Source organism: Anolis carolinensis, chromosome 1, assembly GCF_035594765.1.
Source record: "Anolis carolinensis isolate JA03-04 chromosome 1, rAnoCar3.1.pri, whole genome shotgun sequence".
Classification (NCBI taxonomy): Eukaryota; Metazoa; Chordata; class Lepidosauria; order Squamata; family Dactyloidae; genus Anolis; species Anolis carolinensis.
Genome location: NC_085841.1, coordinates 197093607 through 197108127, shown reverse-complemented (window position 1 = coordinate 197108127; position 14521 = coordinate 197093607). Strand labels below are relative to the sequence as shown.

Here is a 14521-nt window from a genome sequence, read left to right as displayed (position 1 = left end):
ATATATGCCAATGGGTGTTAATAATAATATTAATTATTAGTATTAATTAAGGCAAAGCAGTGTCAGGGATTCCTCTTCTTCAGAAGAGGAAGGGGAGCAGGAAAGTGTTAATGAATCTGAGGGTGAGTTTGGAGCCTGAGGAGGAGACTTTGCTAGTACCCTCATTCCAGGAGAGGCGAAAGGAAACAGAGCAGAGATGTCATTCAGCTAGATTAGCTGCCAGAAATGCAGCTGAGTGATTAGGAAATGCCCTAGCAGCTGTGTGGGAACCCAGGGCTATAAAAGCAGAAGCAGGTGCAGCCAGCTCTTGCTGGTAACAAACTGACTCTAATGCCTTCACTCTCTGTGTGCCTGCTCCAAGTCTACATCTGGATTTATGCCTGTTTCTTTGTCTGAAGTAAGACTTCCTTGCTTTCTTTGGCATTATTTCACTGAGTGTACTGTACTTTATGTTTTGCTGAAGTAAAGCAGTTTTCATTTACTTACCACAGCGTCTTAAGGCTGTTCTTGAAAGACAAAACAGAACAGGCAGGCAGAGTGGATGGGAAGCCTCTAGTTCTTCCCATGGTGGCCTTAGGCTCCCAAGAAGTCCAGTGACCCTGGCAAAGATGGAAGGAGGAGGAGGAAGTGCTTCTTCAGAGCCACAGCCCATATTTTAGCTGTCATTGCTAACCCGCTGAGAGAAAGGGGATTTTATTTATAAAAAGGAAACAAATGCTAAAAATTGGGGGAAGACCTAAATGTTTAACAAGTTGGTGACCTCAAAGGGGTTGATATGCCCTCTGTTTGTGGCAAATTTCACCCTCTAGCCCTAAAACTGACTGGGGGCAAGCCTCGGAAGCCATCCCATTGCTGCCAATGGTCTGAAATTGTTAATTTTTTCCATAAGCGAGACAAAAATTCTATTCGTATAGGCATCCTGTTTTCAGAAACAGGGACAAATATGAAAATAAGACAAAACGAATGAAACTAAACAAAACAAACAGTGATTCCATACAAATGCACACCACTAGTGTGTACCATTCTCCTGTAGTTCCTCACCAAATTACAAATCTCAGAATTCCACAAGATGTGGCCCTGACAAGTGGTATCAAAGTGCTGTAAATGGTGTAGTGTGGCAAAGGAAAGAGACCCTACTGAAAGTAATGCTACTTCATAGAACCATTTTCACGTGATGACCAAATCTGCATTATTTCCAATGTATGTATCTCTCTTTATAGTTCTGAATCTTTCCAGAATTCCAAATAAAAAAGCTTACTTCTTTCTTTGAGGAAAATAGCCAAACAATATTATCCTCCCTTTTTGAAAGTAGGACAAGGGAGGGAATCATGCACTCCTCCAGATGTGAGAGTGCAGCTCACAACTTTTCTCATTCCTGGCTGACAAGGGCTGGTTGTAACTACAGCAGACAATATCTGGAAAGTGACATGATTCCCGCTTCTGACTTAGAACATGTCAGCAATGAGAGGAACCATCAAGCCATTTGAAGCTGTTTGATATTAAGAGGGTGGGTATCTAGAGACATAACTCAGCATCATCAAATGACTCAGTTTGCTGCCCGGTCATGATTTTGTGCTGCTTGCACGAAGCAGAGATATTAGTAGCAGATCTCTTGATGATCCGCATGTGTTTATTTTCAGGAGCCTGAGTTGCCAGAGGATCACTTTGCATAAAAATCTCTTTTTCTCCTTTGTTTGCAACTCTGTGGCTACAATCATCTGTCTGACAGGAGTTGCCAGCAATCAACAGCTTGTTGCCGCGAATCCTGTAAGTGGACAAGGCTTGGCTTATAATACTGTACTGTAAGAAACCAAGAGATGAGCAGTCATTGAATAACACTAACGTTTGCTTAGATGAAGGAGCCCCGGTGGCGCAGTGTGTTAAAGTACTGAGCTGCAGACCGAAAGGTCACAGGTTCAAACCCCAGAAGCGGCATGAGCGGCCGCTGTTAGCTCCAGCTCCTGCCAACCTAGCAGTTCAAAAATATGCCAATGTGTGTAGATCAATAAGTACCGCTCCGACGGGAAAGTAACGGTGCTCCATGCAGTCATGCCGGCCACATGACCTTGGAGGTGTCCACGGACAACGCCAGCTCTTCAGTTTAGAAATGGAGATGAGCACCAACCCCCAGAGTCAGACATGACTGGACTTAACGTCAGGAGAAACCTTTACCTTTACCTTGCTTAGAGGAGATTCTTTGGGTCTTACCTCTCAACTCTCAACTGCCAGCTGCTATGGGAATATGATACTCATTCTCCATGCACTGTGTTTATAACTGTGGACTTTGTTTCCAAATCCAAAGATATATGCAGCAAAGATATATGCAGCCTGAGGCTACAGTTCTCAGTGTTCCCTCTCCAGAAAGTAAAATCCTGTTGTCTGTGTTGTCAAAGGTTTTCATGGCTGGAATCACTGTGAATGTTCTGGGGTATATTTCCAAAACATGGCCATACAGCCTGGAAAACTCACAGCAATCCATCCTGTTGTCTGTTTCACCTTTGTTTGACAAGTTGTCCACAACGTGGTATTTGCAACTTAAATCAATTCCAGTGTCTATGCTTGTTTGCATAAGGTACATGATTTCAATACAGGATTAAAGCTCATGCTCTTTTCACCCTCTAGGTTGGATGCAAGGTAGCCCATTTCTTCCAGCTTTATTTTATGATGTGCAATTACTTCTGGATGCTCTGTGAAGGCATTTACCTGCACACGCTCATTGTGGTGGCTGTATTTGCAGAAAAACAGCACTTGCTGTGGTATTACCTTCTTGGATGGGGTAAGTTGTTTCCATTTCTGTTTCCTCCCAGTCGAGTACATCAATATTTCTTTCAGGGTGCAGGCATCAGAGTGTTTTAATTGAACAGCATTCTGGCAGCATTGCTCAAAAGACCACGTCAGCCTTCAAGTTCCTCTGCTTTCCACCGCTAGCTAAATAATAATAATAAAAAGTAATACATTAAATGTCTTTCTAATTTGCCTCCTTTGTTTCAATGGCAGAATAAACTTTTGCCACAGGGTTAAGCATGTACCATTGATGCAACAACCTTATCTGAGCCAAAGGCGACCTGCATTTAGTTGAGTCAGGAAACGACTCCTCCTTTCTGCAGGAAAAATAGTCCTTTATTATGAAAAAGGCATTAAGGGGTAATTATTCATTGTTTCTCATCTTGGAAGTGTTTATACAGGAATGACTGTTTGTTTTCAAAGGAGTCTCGCCATTCCTAGGGTAGGAGGTCGAAGCACCATTTATTTTCCCAGCAGTTCCTTTTGACCTGCTTTGTTCTTAGTGCGAAGCGAACACTACTAGAAATGAAAAAAGAAAAAGGAGAAAAACACACACATCTCAAGTAGGGAACATTATTGAAGGCAGCAAGCCATTCATCTCTGATGTACACTGATATTTTCTGGAATTGAGCCATTTATTTATTTTAGGGTTTTCTCTTTAAAAAAAAAAGAAGACAAATGAGACCTAGTTGGACTATGATAGGCTTGTGAGAATAAACATTGGAAAACCAAAAGGAGTGAAATTCCACTTGGATTTAGAATGGTTTATGGTCCAGTCCTGCTTTCTGTTTTGGAGTAGCTGCCTCAACAACCTTGTTTATCCTCCTTCCTCTGTCATTCTGAAGGTCTACTTTACTTTTACCTGTTGGGGCAACTTTCTACAAATAAGCCTGGTTGAATACTTCATCCAGTAGGTTCCAATTTTCAATTTACCTTTCATCTTAATTCCAAAGCAATTTCCTTCTAATTTAGCAATGACACACCCACTGCATCTCCCACCAATTTTTCAGCTTCTTTAAAAGCATCTCATTTTTCCCCTTCTCTTCCCCCTTTGTCCTCAGCTCAGATTTATTACTGCAAACTAAGTTGTTTGTACTCAATTAATTGAACAAATGGACAAAGGGAGGAGGGAGCAGAGTCTTGTCCTTCCCTGTAGATCAGTAATTCTCAACCTGGGGTCCCCAGATGTTTTTGGCCTTCAACTCCCAGAAGTCCTAAAAGCTGGTAAACTGACTTGGATTTCTGGGAGTTGTAGTCCAAAAACATCTGGGGACCCCAGGTTGAGAACCACTGCTGAAAACTCAGGCAAAAGCAAACTGCTACAGCCACTCCAAGCTTGTATATCCTTCTTATATAATCAAAGAGTTGGAAGAGACCTCATGGGCCATCCAGTTCAACCCCCTGCCAAGAAACAGGAAAATATTCAAAGCACCCCTGACAGATGGCCATCCAGCCTCTGCTTAAAAGCCTTTAAAGAAGGAGCCTCCACCACACTACGGGGCAGAGAGTTCCACTGCTGAACAGTTCTCACAGTGAGGAAGTCCTTCCTGATGTTCAGGTGGACTCTTCTTTCCTGTAGTTTGGAGCCATTGTTCTGCGTCCTAGTCTGCAGGGCAGCAGAAAACAAGCTTGCTCCCTCCTCCCTATGACTTCCCCTCACATATTTAGACATGGCCCTCATCATGTCTCCTCTCAGCCTTCTCTTCTGCAGGCTAAACGTGCCCAGCTCTTTAAACTACTCTTCATATGGCTTCATTAATAACTTGTGCCATGTTGATTAATAAACTGATGTTGCTTGGCCAAAGAAGTCTTAATTTTCATCTATGAAATGTTGGAGGGCCTTTCACTCAATGCTATGATCTCACAACTGCCAAATGAAAGAGCCCTTCCCAAAGGGAATTGAGCAAATGAGTGCTACACATCGACCAGAGCCAGAAAGTTACCGATCATTAGTTACTGCATAGAACAAATATAATGTTGCTCCTCTCCCCAAAAAACAAAATTGAAGAGCCCTGCCATCGGCGGGTAGTTGAGAGGGGAATCAAATTCAGAGTGCCTGTTTTTAAAAAAATGGACATTGCATGCCTCATGCCACCTGAGATCTTTTTTCTATTTATGTACTCAGTGGGTAAGTTTTGGTATCACGTATCTTGTTTTATTTTAAAAGTCTTAAAAGCTATTCAATGCAGGCGCCATTGACAGATTTGATTTATGCAGACTCATATACACAGATGTTTTAACATTACTTTAATCAGAGTCGTCCAAGCTTAATTTAAGTCTGATTTGTAGTCCTAAAATGCTGGTGTTGTTAAAATAAACTGTTTTATGCTAAAACGTTCCTTGTTTATAAGGATGAATCTAATTTCTGATTTTACTAATTACCCTGTTTCCCCGAAAATAAGACATCCCCGGAAAATAAGACCTAGTAGAGGCTTTGCTGAATTGCTAAATATAAGGCCTCCCCCAAATGTAAGACCTAGTAAAGTTTTTGTTTGGAAGCATGCCCAATGAACAGAACACCAGAGCAGATCGGTAAATGTACGTACCATAGAGTGTTGTAAATGGAAATATTGGTAGTAACAAGAAATTCCTGATAGGATTCACAGTTTGTCTGGTTATGCTAGTTTGTGATGACAACTACTGTACAGTATATGATAAATTTTCATTTTTTATTCAACAATAAATGTGAATTCTTCTTCATGGAAAAATAAGACATCCTCTGAAAATAAGACCTAGCACATCTTTGGGAGCAAAAATTAAAATAAGACACTGTCTTATTTTCGGGAAAACAGGGTAGTAACACAGCTTAAGCTAACCATCTTTCCTCTCTCTCTCTCTCTCTCTCTCTCTCTCTCATTCTCCCTCTCCCTCCCTCCAAGTATTAATTTTATAGTCTTGTCGAAAGCTTTCATGGCTGGGATTGTTGTATGTTTTCCGGGCTGTATGGCCATGTTCCAGAGAATGCCTGCCATAGATGTGGCCGAAACGTCAGGAGAGAATGCTTCTGGAACATGGCCATACAGCCCGGAAACAACCCAATTTTATAGTCCTTCTAACTTAAAAGTTAACTACAGGCAGATTTATGGAGTCAGTGCTAGGACCTCTTCTTTCCTTGTTATTTTAAATGTGTTAAATCTTTTTATGAAATAAATTATACCAAGACTATCAAAATGGTATGCCTGTGACAACCTAGCCTAAGCATTTTTCTGCAGTAAAAGCTACGAAGCTAATGTGCCGGTTTTAATATTTACTATGCGAAACACGGCAGAGCAGCAGGTTAAACCGCTGAGCTGCTGAACTTCCTGACCGAAAGGTTGGCAGTTTGCATCCGGGGAGCAAGATGAGCTCCTGCTGTTAGCCCCAGCTTCTGCCAACCTAGCAGTTTGAAAAAATGCAAATGTGAGTAGATCAATAGGTACCGCTCCAGTGGGAAGGTAACGGCGCTCCATGCAGTCATGCCGGCCACATGACCTTGGAGATGTCTACAGACAACGCCAGCTCTTCAGCTTAGAAATGAAGATGAGCACCAACCCCCAGAGTCGGACACAACTGGACTTAATATCTATACTTTATGCTAGTTTCTATCCCCAAATTAAGGTCAGAATTTGGCATGAATTTCAGGATCTCTATGGTAGCTCCCATAATTGTCCTTGCTGTCACACAACACTTTCACATAATTTTGTTCCACAGGAAAGACCACAGAGTTGGGAAATTTTAGGAAATAAGCTTCTTTTTTTCAGTGACTGACATGCCAGCAGGATGATTAATCCACTCTGGAATTTAATCAGAATTTAAAAGGACTATCCAAATGCTAGAATTTCAAATATTTTCTTTACTTGAGTGAATAGCCTATCAGAGTTAGGATATGTCCCAAGGTTGCTTTTAGAGCTGGACCCATTCATGGGACCTTTGATACGTGTATTGACAGAACAAAGTAATGGGAGATATTTGATCAAAGACAGCATGAAGAATGGAAGAATAGGATGAGGGCCCTTGTACACTGCTATGTAACCCATAATATCAAAGCAGAAAATCCCACAATATCTGCTTTGAACTGGATTATCTGAGTCCACACTGCCATATATTCCAGTTCAAAGCAGAAAATGTGGGATTTTATTCAGGAGTGGAAGGGGCCTCATACCTAGCCTCAACGAGTCTTTGTGGGTTTGAGTAAGAGAAGAAGAATAATCACTCATCCAAATCATGCCTCATCAATGCGACATATTAACCATTCTTCCTAATAGTGCAATACCAAAAAGCCTATAACTCCATGAATCTCCCAACCAGCATATGGTCCAGAACAGTAACTTTCCCCAAAACTATGTGTACATGGCATTAAAACAATTGTGGGGATAAAGGTTTGCCTATGCCTTTCATGTATGGGCAGTCATCCAGCAGAGCACTTAAATGTTTGCCTTAACTGCATATGTATTCAGTGACCTCACTGTGAAATCTGGGATCATTCATGTCCTTAACCTCAGTGCAATGGCCTCAACCATCTGGCTACATTCAGGCAAAAACCCCATTTTAGTCACGGAGTAACTGAAACAGATTTATTCAATTACGTTGATTAAATAAAAGAATGAGTTGTGCTAATACTGTAGTTTAAAGAAATAATGGCCTTTCATTCTCCAAACACTAATGGCTTTGTGGGTCTCATAACAACGTCTGAGAAAGCCAAGAAAAGACCTTTAACACCTAACAGATGAACAGATTTCTCATAATGGAAGTTTTCATGGAGTACTCATCTGCTTTATCAGATGGTCGCTTTTTCAAGTCACTTAAAGCAAAATAGGATTTTATGGAAACTTGTGGGAGAATGCAGTAGTTAGCCCTTTAGCAGCTACATTTGTACATTTGTAGCTGTATTCTCCTGTCAAACTTTTATATTTATGCATGAATTTTCTCTCCCTCTCCCCAATTCAGTTGTGGATTCCCTTTCCATTCAATAAGTTCAAGATGAAGGATGACTAGACCATTTTAATGAGAATATTGAAGCCTCCGGTGGCCAAGGGGATAAAAGCCTCATGACTTGAAGGTTGGGTTGCTGACCTGAAAGCTGCCAGGTTCAAATCCCACCCGGGGAGAGTGCGGATGAGCTCCCTCTATCAGCTCCAGCTCCATGCGGGGACATGAGAGAAGCCTCCCACAAGGATGGTAAAACATCAAAACATCCAGGCGTCCCCTGGGCAACGTCCTTGCAGACGGCCAATTCTCTCACTCCAGAAGCAACTCTGGTTGCTCCTGACACGAAAAAAAAATGAGAATATTATACCTTCTTATGCAGAATGAAACACTATTGTCATAGATATCTTGGCATTTTTATATTTAAAAGTCCGTATTTGATAGACACAAACTAAAAAACCTGAACAAATTTGAAAGAGAAGACAGGAGGGACAGCTCTATAAAGTCTATGGCACCAACACCTTCATAGAGTCTTTTTGTACATGCTCAGCTATTAGCAAACATATATGGGTGATGCGAACAGACATAGAAAAGTCATTCTGGTAGCAGGTTATTCCACTGTTTCAGAAAGCATTGTTTTAATCTTAGACCTATATCTGGAGGTGGTATGATAGTGCTTAGAAGGCATGCTATGAGCATAAAGATGGCCAGATTGTGGGTTTCAGTCCTCTTTTCAATGCCTTGCCAGACACAATGGAAATATCTCAGAAAATGGCAGATAACTATTTTCCTGTGGGAATCCCTTGCCTCAGCAGTAAGAATGTAGTCTGCAGTGATCTTCTAATGTTGCTCAAATAGTCTAGTTGTGATAGAAACATAGGAAACTCCCTTGTACCAGATCCGACTATATCTAGGCCAGTGTTGTTTCCTCTGCCTGGCAATGACTCTCAAGGGTTTCAAATAAATGGACTTCCCATCACCTTCCATCTGATTCTTTTGACAGGAAATGCTGGAGAGTGAGCCCTGGAGGCGTCTGTCTGTAAAATATGCTATCTTGCTAAGGTTGAATGTATCTTATCTCTAAAAAAGACACAATGGACATGCATTAGAGGGCTCAACTCTAGCCACTGGATCTACAGCCCAGGAGTGGCTGTATCCAACCATTGAGTCATTCCATCCTATGTACAATTATTCACTGGAATATCACCTGCTTAGTTGTCAGTATCAGAAAATTTACTTCTTTTAGTTATACCAGGGGGAGCAAAGAGTATGTCTGTAGATGTGTCCTGTACACAAATTTTGAACCCCCAGGAAGTCTCTCCTTATTTTTTCCTGTCTAATTTTGGGGTGGGTTTTGCCTGAAAAGTATGCCCCAAGTGCACACAGCCATACTGGAAAGATTCATATCAATACAGTGGCTAGGTTTATCTGTTCATGAACTTGAATTTATACTGTGACTGTTTTACTTAACTTGTTTATCCTATTAGTAAAGGTAAAGCTTTCCCCTGACGTTAAGTCCAGTCATGTCTGACTCTGGGGGTTGGTGCTCATCTCCATTTCTAAGCCGAAGAGCTGGCGTTGTCCGTAGAACCTCCAAGGTCATGTGGCCGGCATGACTGCATGGAGTGCCGTTACCTTCCCACTGGAGCGATACCTATTGATCTACTCACATTGGCATGTTTTCGAACTGCTAGGTTGGCAGAAGCTGGAGCTAACAGCGGGCGCTCACTCCGCTCCCAGGATTTGAACCTGCGATCTTTCGGTCTGCAAGTTCAGCAGTTCAGTGCTTTAACACACTTCACCACCGGGGCTCCTATTATGCTTATCTTATTGATGTACTCTGATTGTTGTTTATGTGATTTTAATATCTTGTAAGCTGCTTTGGGTCCCGTGAGGGAGAAAAGCAGGGTATAAATGATGATGGAGCCCGGTGGCGAAGTGTGTTAAAGCACTGAGCTGCTGAACTTGCAGACCGAAAAGTCGCAGGTTCAAATCCCGGGAGCGGAATGAGCGCCTGCTGTTAGCTCCAGCTTCTGCCAACCTAGCAGTTCAAAAACATGCCAATGTGAGTAGATCAATAGGTATCGCTCCGGCGGGAAGGTAACGGCGCTCCATGCAGTCATACTGGCCACATGACCTTGGAGGTGTCTATGGACAACGCCGGCTCTTCGGCTTAGAAATGGAGATGAGCACCAACCCCCAGAGTCAGACATTACTGGACTTAATGTCAGGGGAAACCTTTACCTTTACTAGATGATGATGATGATGATGATGATTATGATGATTATTATTATTTTCTGGTCATCTTGCTTAGTTAGAGGAGCATGGATTGATCTAAAAACTCCTGTTCCTTTGGCCTGTAAATTATTCTTTCAAGCTTTTCTATCTAGCTTTTCCTCAATTCTGTAGTCTGAGACCCATGGGAAGTTGGAACTGAGTTCTTAATGGGAAAGAGGAGTGGCCAAGCTCTGGCTTAATTCTGTTGCCTACTTGTTGTTCTTTCGTCATAGTATTTTTCTTGATATTGTGAGGAGTGGCAGCCTCCCAGGAGTCTTTCTTCTCATAGATCACAATCTTCCCATCTTTGCTTCTGCAGTCACAGAATTTAGATTACTGACTAAGATGAATATCCTTTCTGTTCACAGGTTTCCCACTGATTCCTGCTTGCATACATGCAGTAGCAAGAAGGATATACTTCAATGACAAGTAAGCTGGAACAAGATCTGCCCTGCTACCTTTGAATGTGGGGTTTTTTTTTTTCAAAAACCCCTCTTAAGACAAGAAAGGACAGGATTATTTTCTTCCACAACTCTGTTTTTCTTCTTCCCTTACAGCTGCTGGATCCGTTCAGACACGCATCTGTTGTACATTGTCCATGGTCCAATTTGTGCTGCTTTGTTGGTATGTATTTTTCAAGATAAGAAATGTAAATACAGGAGAAGGAAATAGTGCCATGGTTTTATACCTCAGGGTTTCATTCATATGGACGAGCAGTATAAATTGACAATCTTATTATAGAAAGACGAGGAGAATGCAACCAAGTATATCATAATCTCAAAAGGAAACATTCAGCTAAATTAGGAATACTTTGTAAAGAGGTTTGAGTGTTGAACTATGACTCTGGAGAACATGGTTTGAATCCCAAGTTAGTCATAAAAAATAGGCAAGTCATACACTTTTTGCCTTAGAAAACCCTGTGATAGTTTTCATAAGTCTAAAACAACTTGAGGGCACACAACCATACAAACAGTGCTGTCAAAGTTACTAAAAAGGTCAATGGAAATTATCAAGGAGTTTGGAGTTATAGCCTTGGAAAGAACTGTTTTCATAATATGTTTGACAGCTCATGTGTGAACATGCCTTCAACTTGCTTTTTTACTTATGCTTATCACCATTAATTTCATGGGGCTTTCTTAAGCAAGGAATACTCAGAGGTGGGTTTGCCACTTCCTCCCTCTGAAATATCCTCCAGTGCCTAGAATTCATTGGCTCCTCCCATCCCATCCAGACAGGAGCTTTTGTCTGCTTACTTGGACATAAACTCCAATGGGACCTATGCTCAGGTATGTCTGCTCCTTAGAACGTGGCAATAGAAATTGGAACTTTTTACCTATAAATTATTTATCTATGTCAAAACTGAGAGTTAAAAATTCAGAATTGCCATATATGGACACAGAGCCGTGAACTGGTACTACTCAATTCCATTCAGATCTGTCCTGTTAGAAGAAGACAATGGAAAATCAAAGCTTGATGAGCATATACCCTCCCAGCTTTGTTGCACTGGATGATATGGTTGCCAAAATACTTATGGTCTGAAAGGTATTACTGATGATCTAATATGTCAAATTACTTGGGTCCAAGGATTGAAGTCTACTGAATAGGCCCTCTCCTTTGTGTCCCAGTCGTGGGCTCAGTATGATGTGGGAAGAGATGGGATAGGTCCTTCTTTTGTGTGGCACCCCAGTTCTGCTTTCCCCTTGGCTTCATGTCGGTGCCAAGTAAAATGTAATTAATTACTAACTACATTGTGGACTAACAGGTTTGTTCCAAAATAGCCATACATATGGTTTTAATCTGCATTAACCTTTGAACCTATTTGACCTGGTAATTGTTTAATATGCTTTTAGTCTCTTTCATTTAATAAATAATTAAATAACCAAAGGAATGTTATTGTTTTAAAGGGCTTGATTTTATTTCATTTCTCCACTGCCTACTCGAAGATAAGCCCGAGTTTTTCAGCCCTTATTTATGTGCTGAAAAAGCCTCCCCCGGCTTATAATCGGGTCAAGGTCAAGGCTGGCAATGGAGTCTGCAGGCTATTGCTTGCAATATGTGATCTATTTCTCTCTTCTCCTCCCTTATCAGTGTGTTTACTTTTGCAAAGCCTCCCTGGCTCTTAATCAAGGGAATGTTTTGAAAAGAGAGACACCCTTGCAAATCAGGAAGAAGAAAAATTTATATATTCATTAATCTTATGAAAGCATTTCCCCCTGAAATATTTGTTAATCTCTCCTACAGATATATAGGCATTAACCCTTTGCAAGCTTTTGCCATCTCTATGTACCTTTATATGTTTATCTATCTATATACAATAATTTTATATATGAATTTTCCCCTCCTATGTTTGCAGGTCTTTTTCAAATCTTTTATACATATAGAATCATAGAATCATAGAATCATAGAATCATAGAATAGTAGAGTTGGAAGAGACCACATGGGCCATCTAGTCCAACCCCCTGCTAAGAAGCAGGAAATCGCATTCAAAGCACCCCCGACAGATGGCCATCCAGCCTCTGCTTAAAAGCCTCCAAGGAAGGAGCCTCCACCACGGCCCCGGGGAGAGAGTTCCACTGTCGAACAGCTCTCACAGTGAGGAAGTTCTTCCTGATGTTCAGGTGGAATCTCCTTTCCTGTAGTTTGAAGCCATTGTTCCGTGTCCTAGTCTGCAGGGCAGCAGAAAACAAGCTTGCTCCCTCTTCCCTATGACTTCCCTTCACATATTTGTACATGGCTATCATGTCTCCTCTCAGCCTTCTCTTCTGCAGGCTAAACATGCCCAGCTCTTTAAGCCGCTCCTCATAGGGCTTGTTCTCCAGACCATTAATCATTTTAGTCGCCCTCCTCTGGACGCTTTCCAGCTTGTCAACATCTCCCTTCAACTGTGGTGCCCAAAAATGGACACAGTATTCCAGGTGTGGTCTGACCAAGGCAGAATAGAGGGGGAGCATAACTTCCCTGGATCTAGACGCTATTCCCCTATTGATATATAGATCCATGTACCTGTGCATCTGTAGCCATACATATACATTATTTTTATATATGAATTTACCCTCATATGTTTGCAAGTCTCTGCAAATATCTATACAAAGAGAGATGTCTGGATAGATATGAATATATTATTACCTACCTATATATAGGGCTTAAAATATTGTAGGGGAAATGCACATACATAGAGAGAGGGGTGGATTTGCAAACGTTTCAGGGGGAAATGCATATGTGATAAACTAGGCAAGGCAAGGAAACAATATATATCTGTGGAGAGTCCAGGGTGTGACAAGAGTCTTTTGTCAGTTGGAAGCTAGCATTAATGTTTCAGTTAATCACCCTAATTAGCATTGGAAAGGTTTGTCTCTTGCCTGAGGGGCATCCTTTGTTCAGTCATTAGCCGTTCGTGGGGCTCCTCTGTCCTCAGAGTGTTGCTTCCCATCTACTGTTTTGATTTTTGAGTTTTTTAATACTAGTAGCCAGATTTTGTTCATTTTCATGGTTTCCTCCTTTCTGTTGAAGTTGTCCACATGCTTGTGGATTTCAATGGCTTCTCTGTGTAGTCTGACATGATAGTTGTTGGGGTGGTCTCCAACAATATATATCTGCGGACTCTCCACAGATATATATTGTTTCCTTTCCTTGCCTAGTTTATCCATGCCTCACAACCTCTGAGGATGCCTGCCATAGATGTGGGCGAAACATCAGGAGAGAATACCTCTGGAACATAGCCACACAGCCCGAAAGACATACAACAACCCTAGTTTATTGTTTTTCTTTGAAATACGGTAAATATTCAAAAAACATTTAACCTACTGATGCCTCAATTAATGAAATTTTATTGGTATCTATTTTTATTTTGAAATTTACCCGTAGCTGCTGCATTTCCCACCCTCAGCTTATACTCAAGCCAATAAGTTATCCCAGTTTTTTGTGGTAAAATTAGGTGCCTCGGCTTATATTCGGGTCGGTTTATACTCGAGTATATATGGTAATAAAATTAATACAATTCCACATGCCATCCATGCTGGCAGCTTCCTCTTTCATTTCTTTATTTTCCAATTAGGAACAGAGGTCTCTTTTCCTCATGCTTCTGCACTCTCTCTTGAAATAGGCCTTATGTTTCCCTTCAGTTGACATAAAATACTGGAGGACTGTTTTTTAAAAAATATCATCATGCAAAAGCAATGAGTCAAATGGCCCAAATATTTGGGATTGCTCTGAAGACTGTTTTATGGAATGGGGATGCAAGGTAGAGACAGCTGATTATAAATTACCAAGGGAAAAACATGCTGCTGCATGCCCAGCAAGGAATTAGATGAGACAGATAAGCGTCCTTAAATCTCAGTGACCCTTATGTGCAAGAATGAAACATGAGACGAAAATTTGGCCATTACTTTGGTAAGTGGGGAAAACTGTTAATGTAGCAGTTCTCTTTGTGAAAACTTAGTGCGCAAAACATTCTTATTTCAGAATTGTCACATACATCATAACATGACCAATGCATTTGAAGGGACCAAGATATTTTCCATCTCATCATGCGCTTATTGCTAAACAGCACAAGTCT

At 41.2% G+C, this 14521-nt stretch overlaps 1 protein-coding gene and 1 long non-coding RNA gene across 4 annotated transcripts in view; both read left to right on the top strand.

Moving 5' to 3' along the window:
• The window catches only part of LOC103280023 (uncharacterized), a 1071411-nt gene that overhangs the window by 482128 nt on the left and 574762 nt on the right, over positions 1 to 14521 (top strand). The window lies entirely within an intron of this gene.
• calcrl (calcitonin receptor like receptor) overlaps positions 1 to 14521 on the top strand; it is a 116370-nt gene that overhangs the window by 87522 nt on the left and 14327 nt on the right. The window contains exons 7-10 of the mRNA XM_062963455.1: positions 1641 to 1767; positions 2623 to 2776; positions 10335 to 10395; positions 10524 to 10590. Of these exons, the coding sequence (XP_062819525.1) occupies positions 1641 to 1767; positions 2623 to 2776; positions 10335 to 10395; positions 10524 to 10590 (409 nt within the window). The remainder of the gene's footprint in view (positions 1 to 1640; positions 1768 to 2622; positions 2777 to 10334; positions 10396 to 10523; positions 10591 to 14521) is intronic.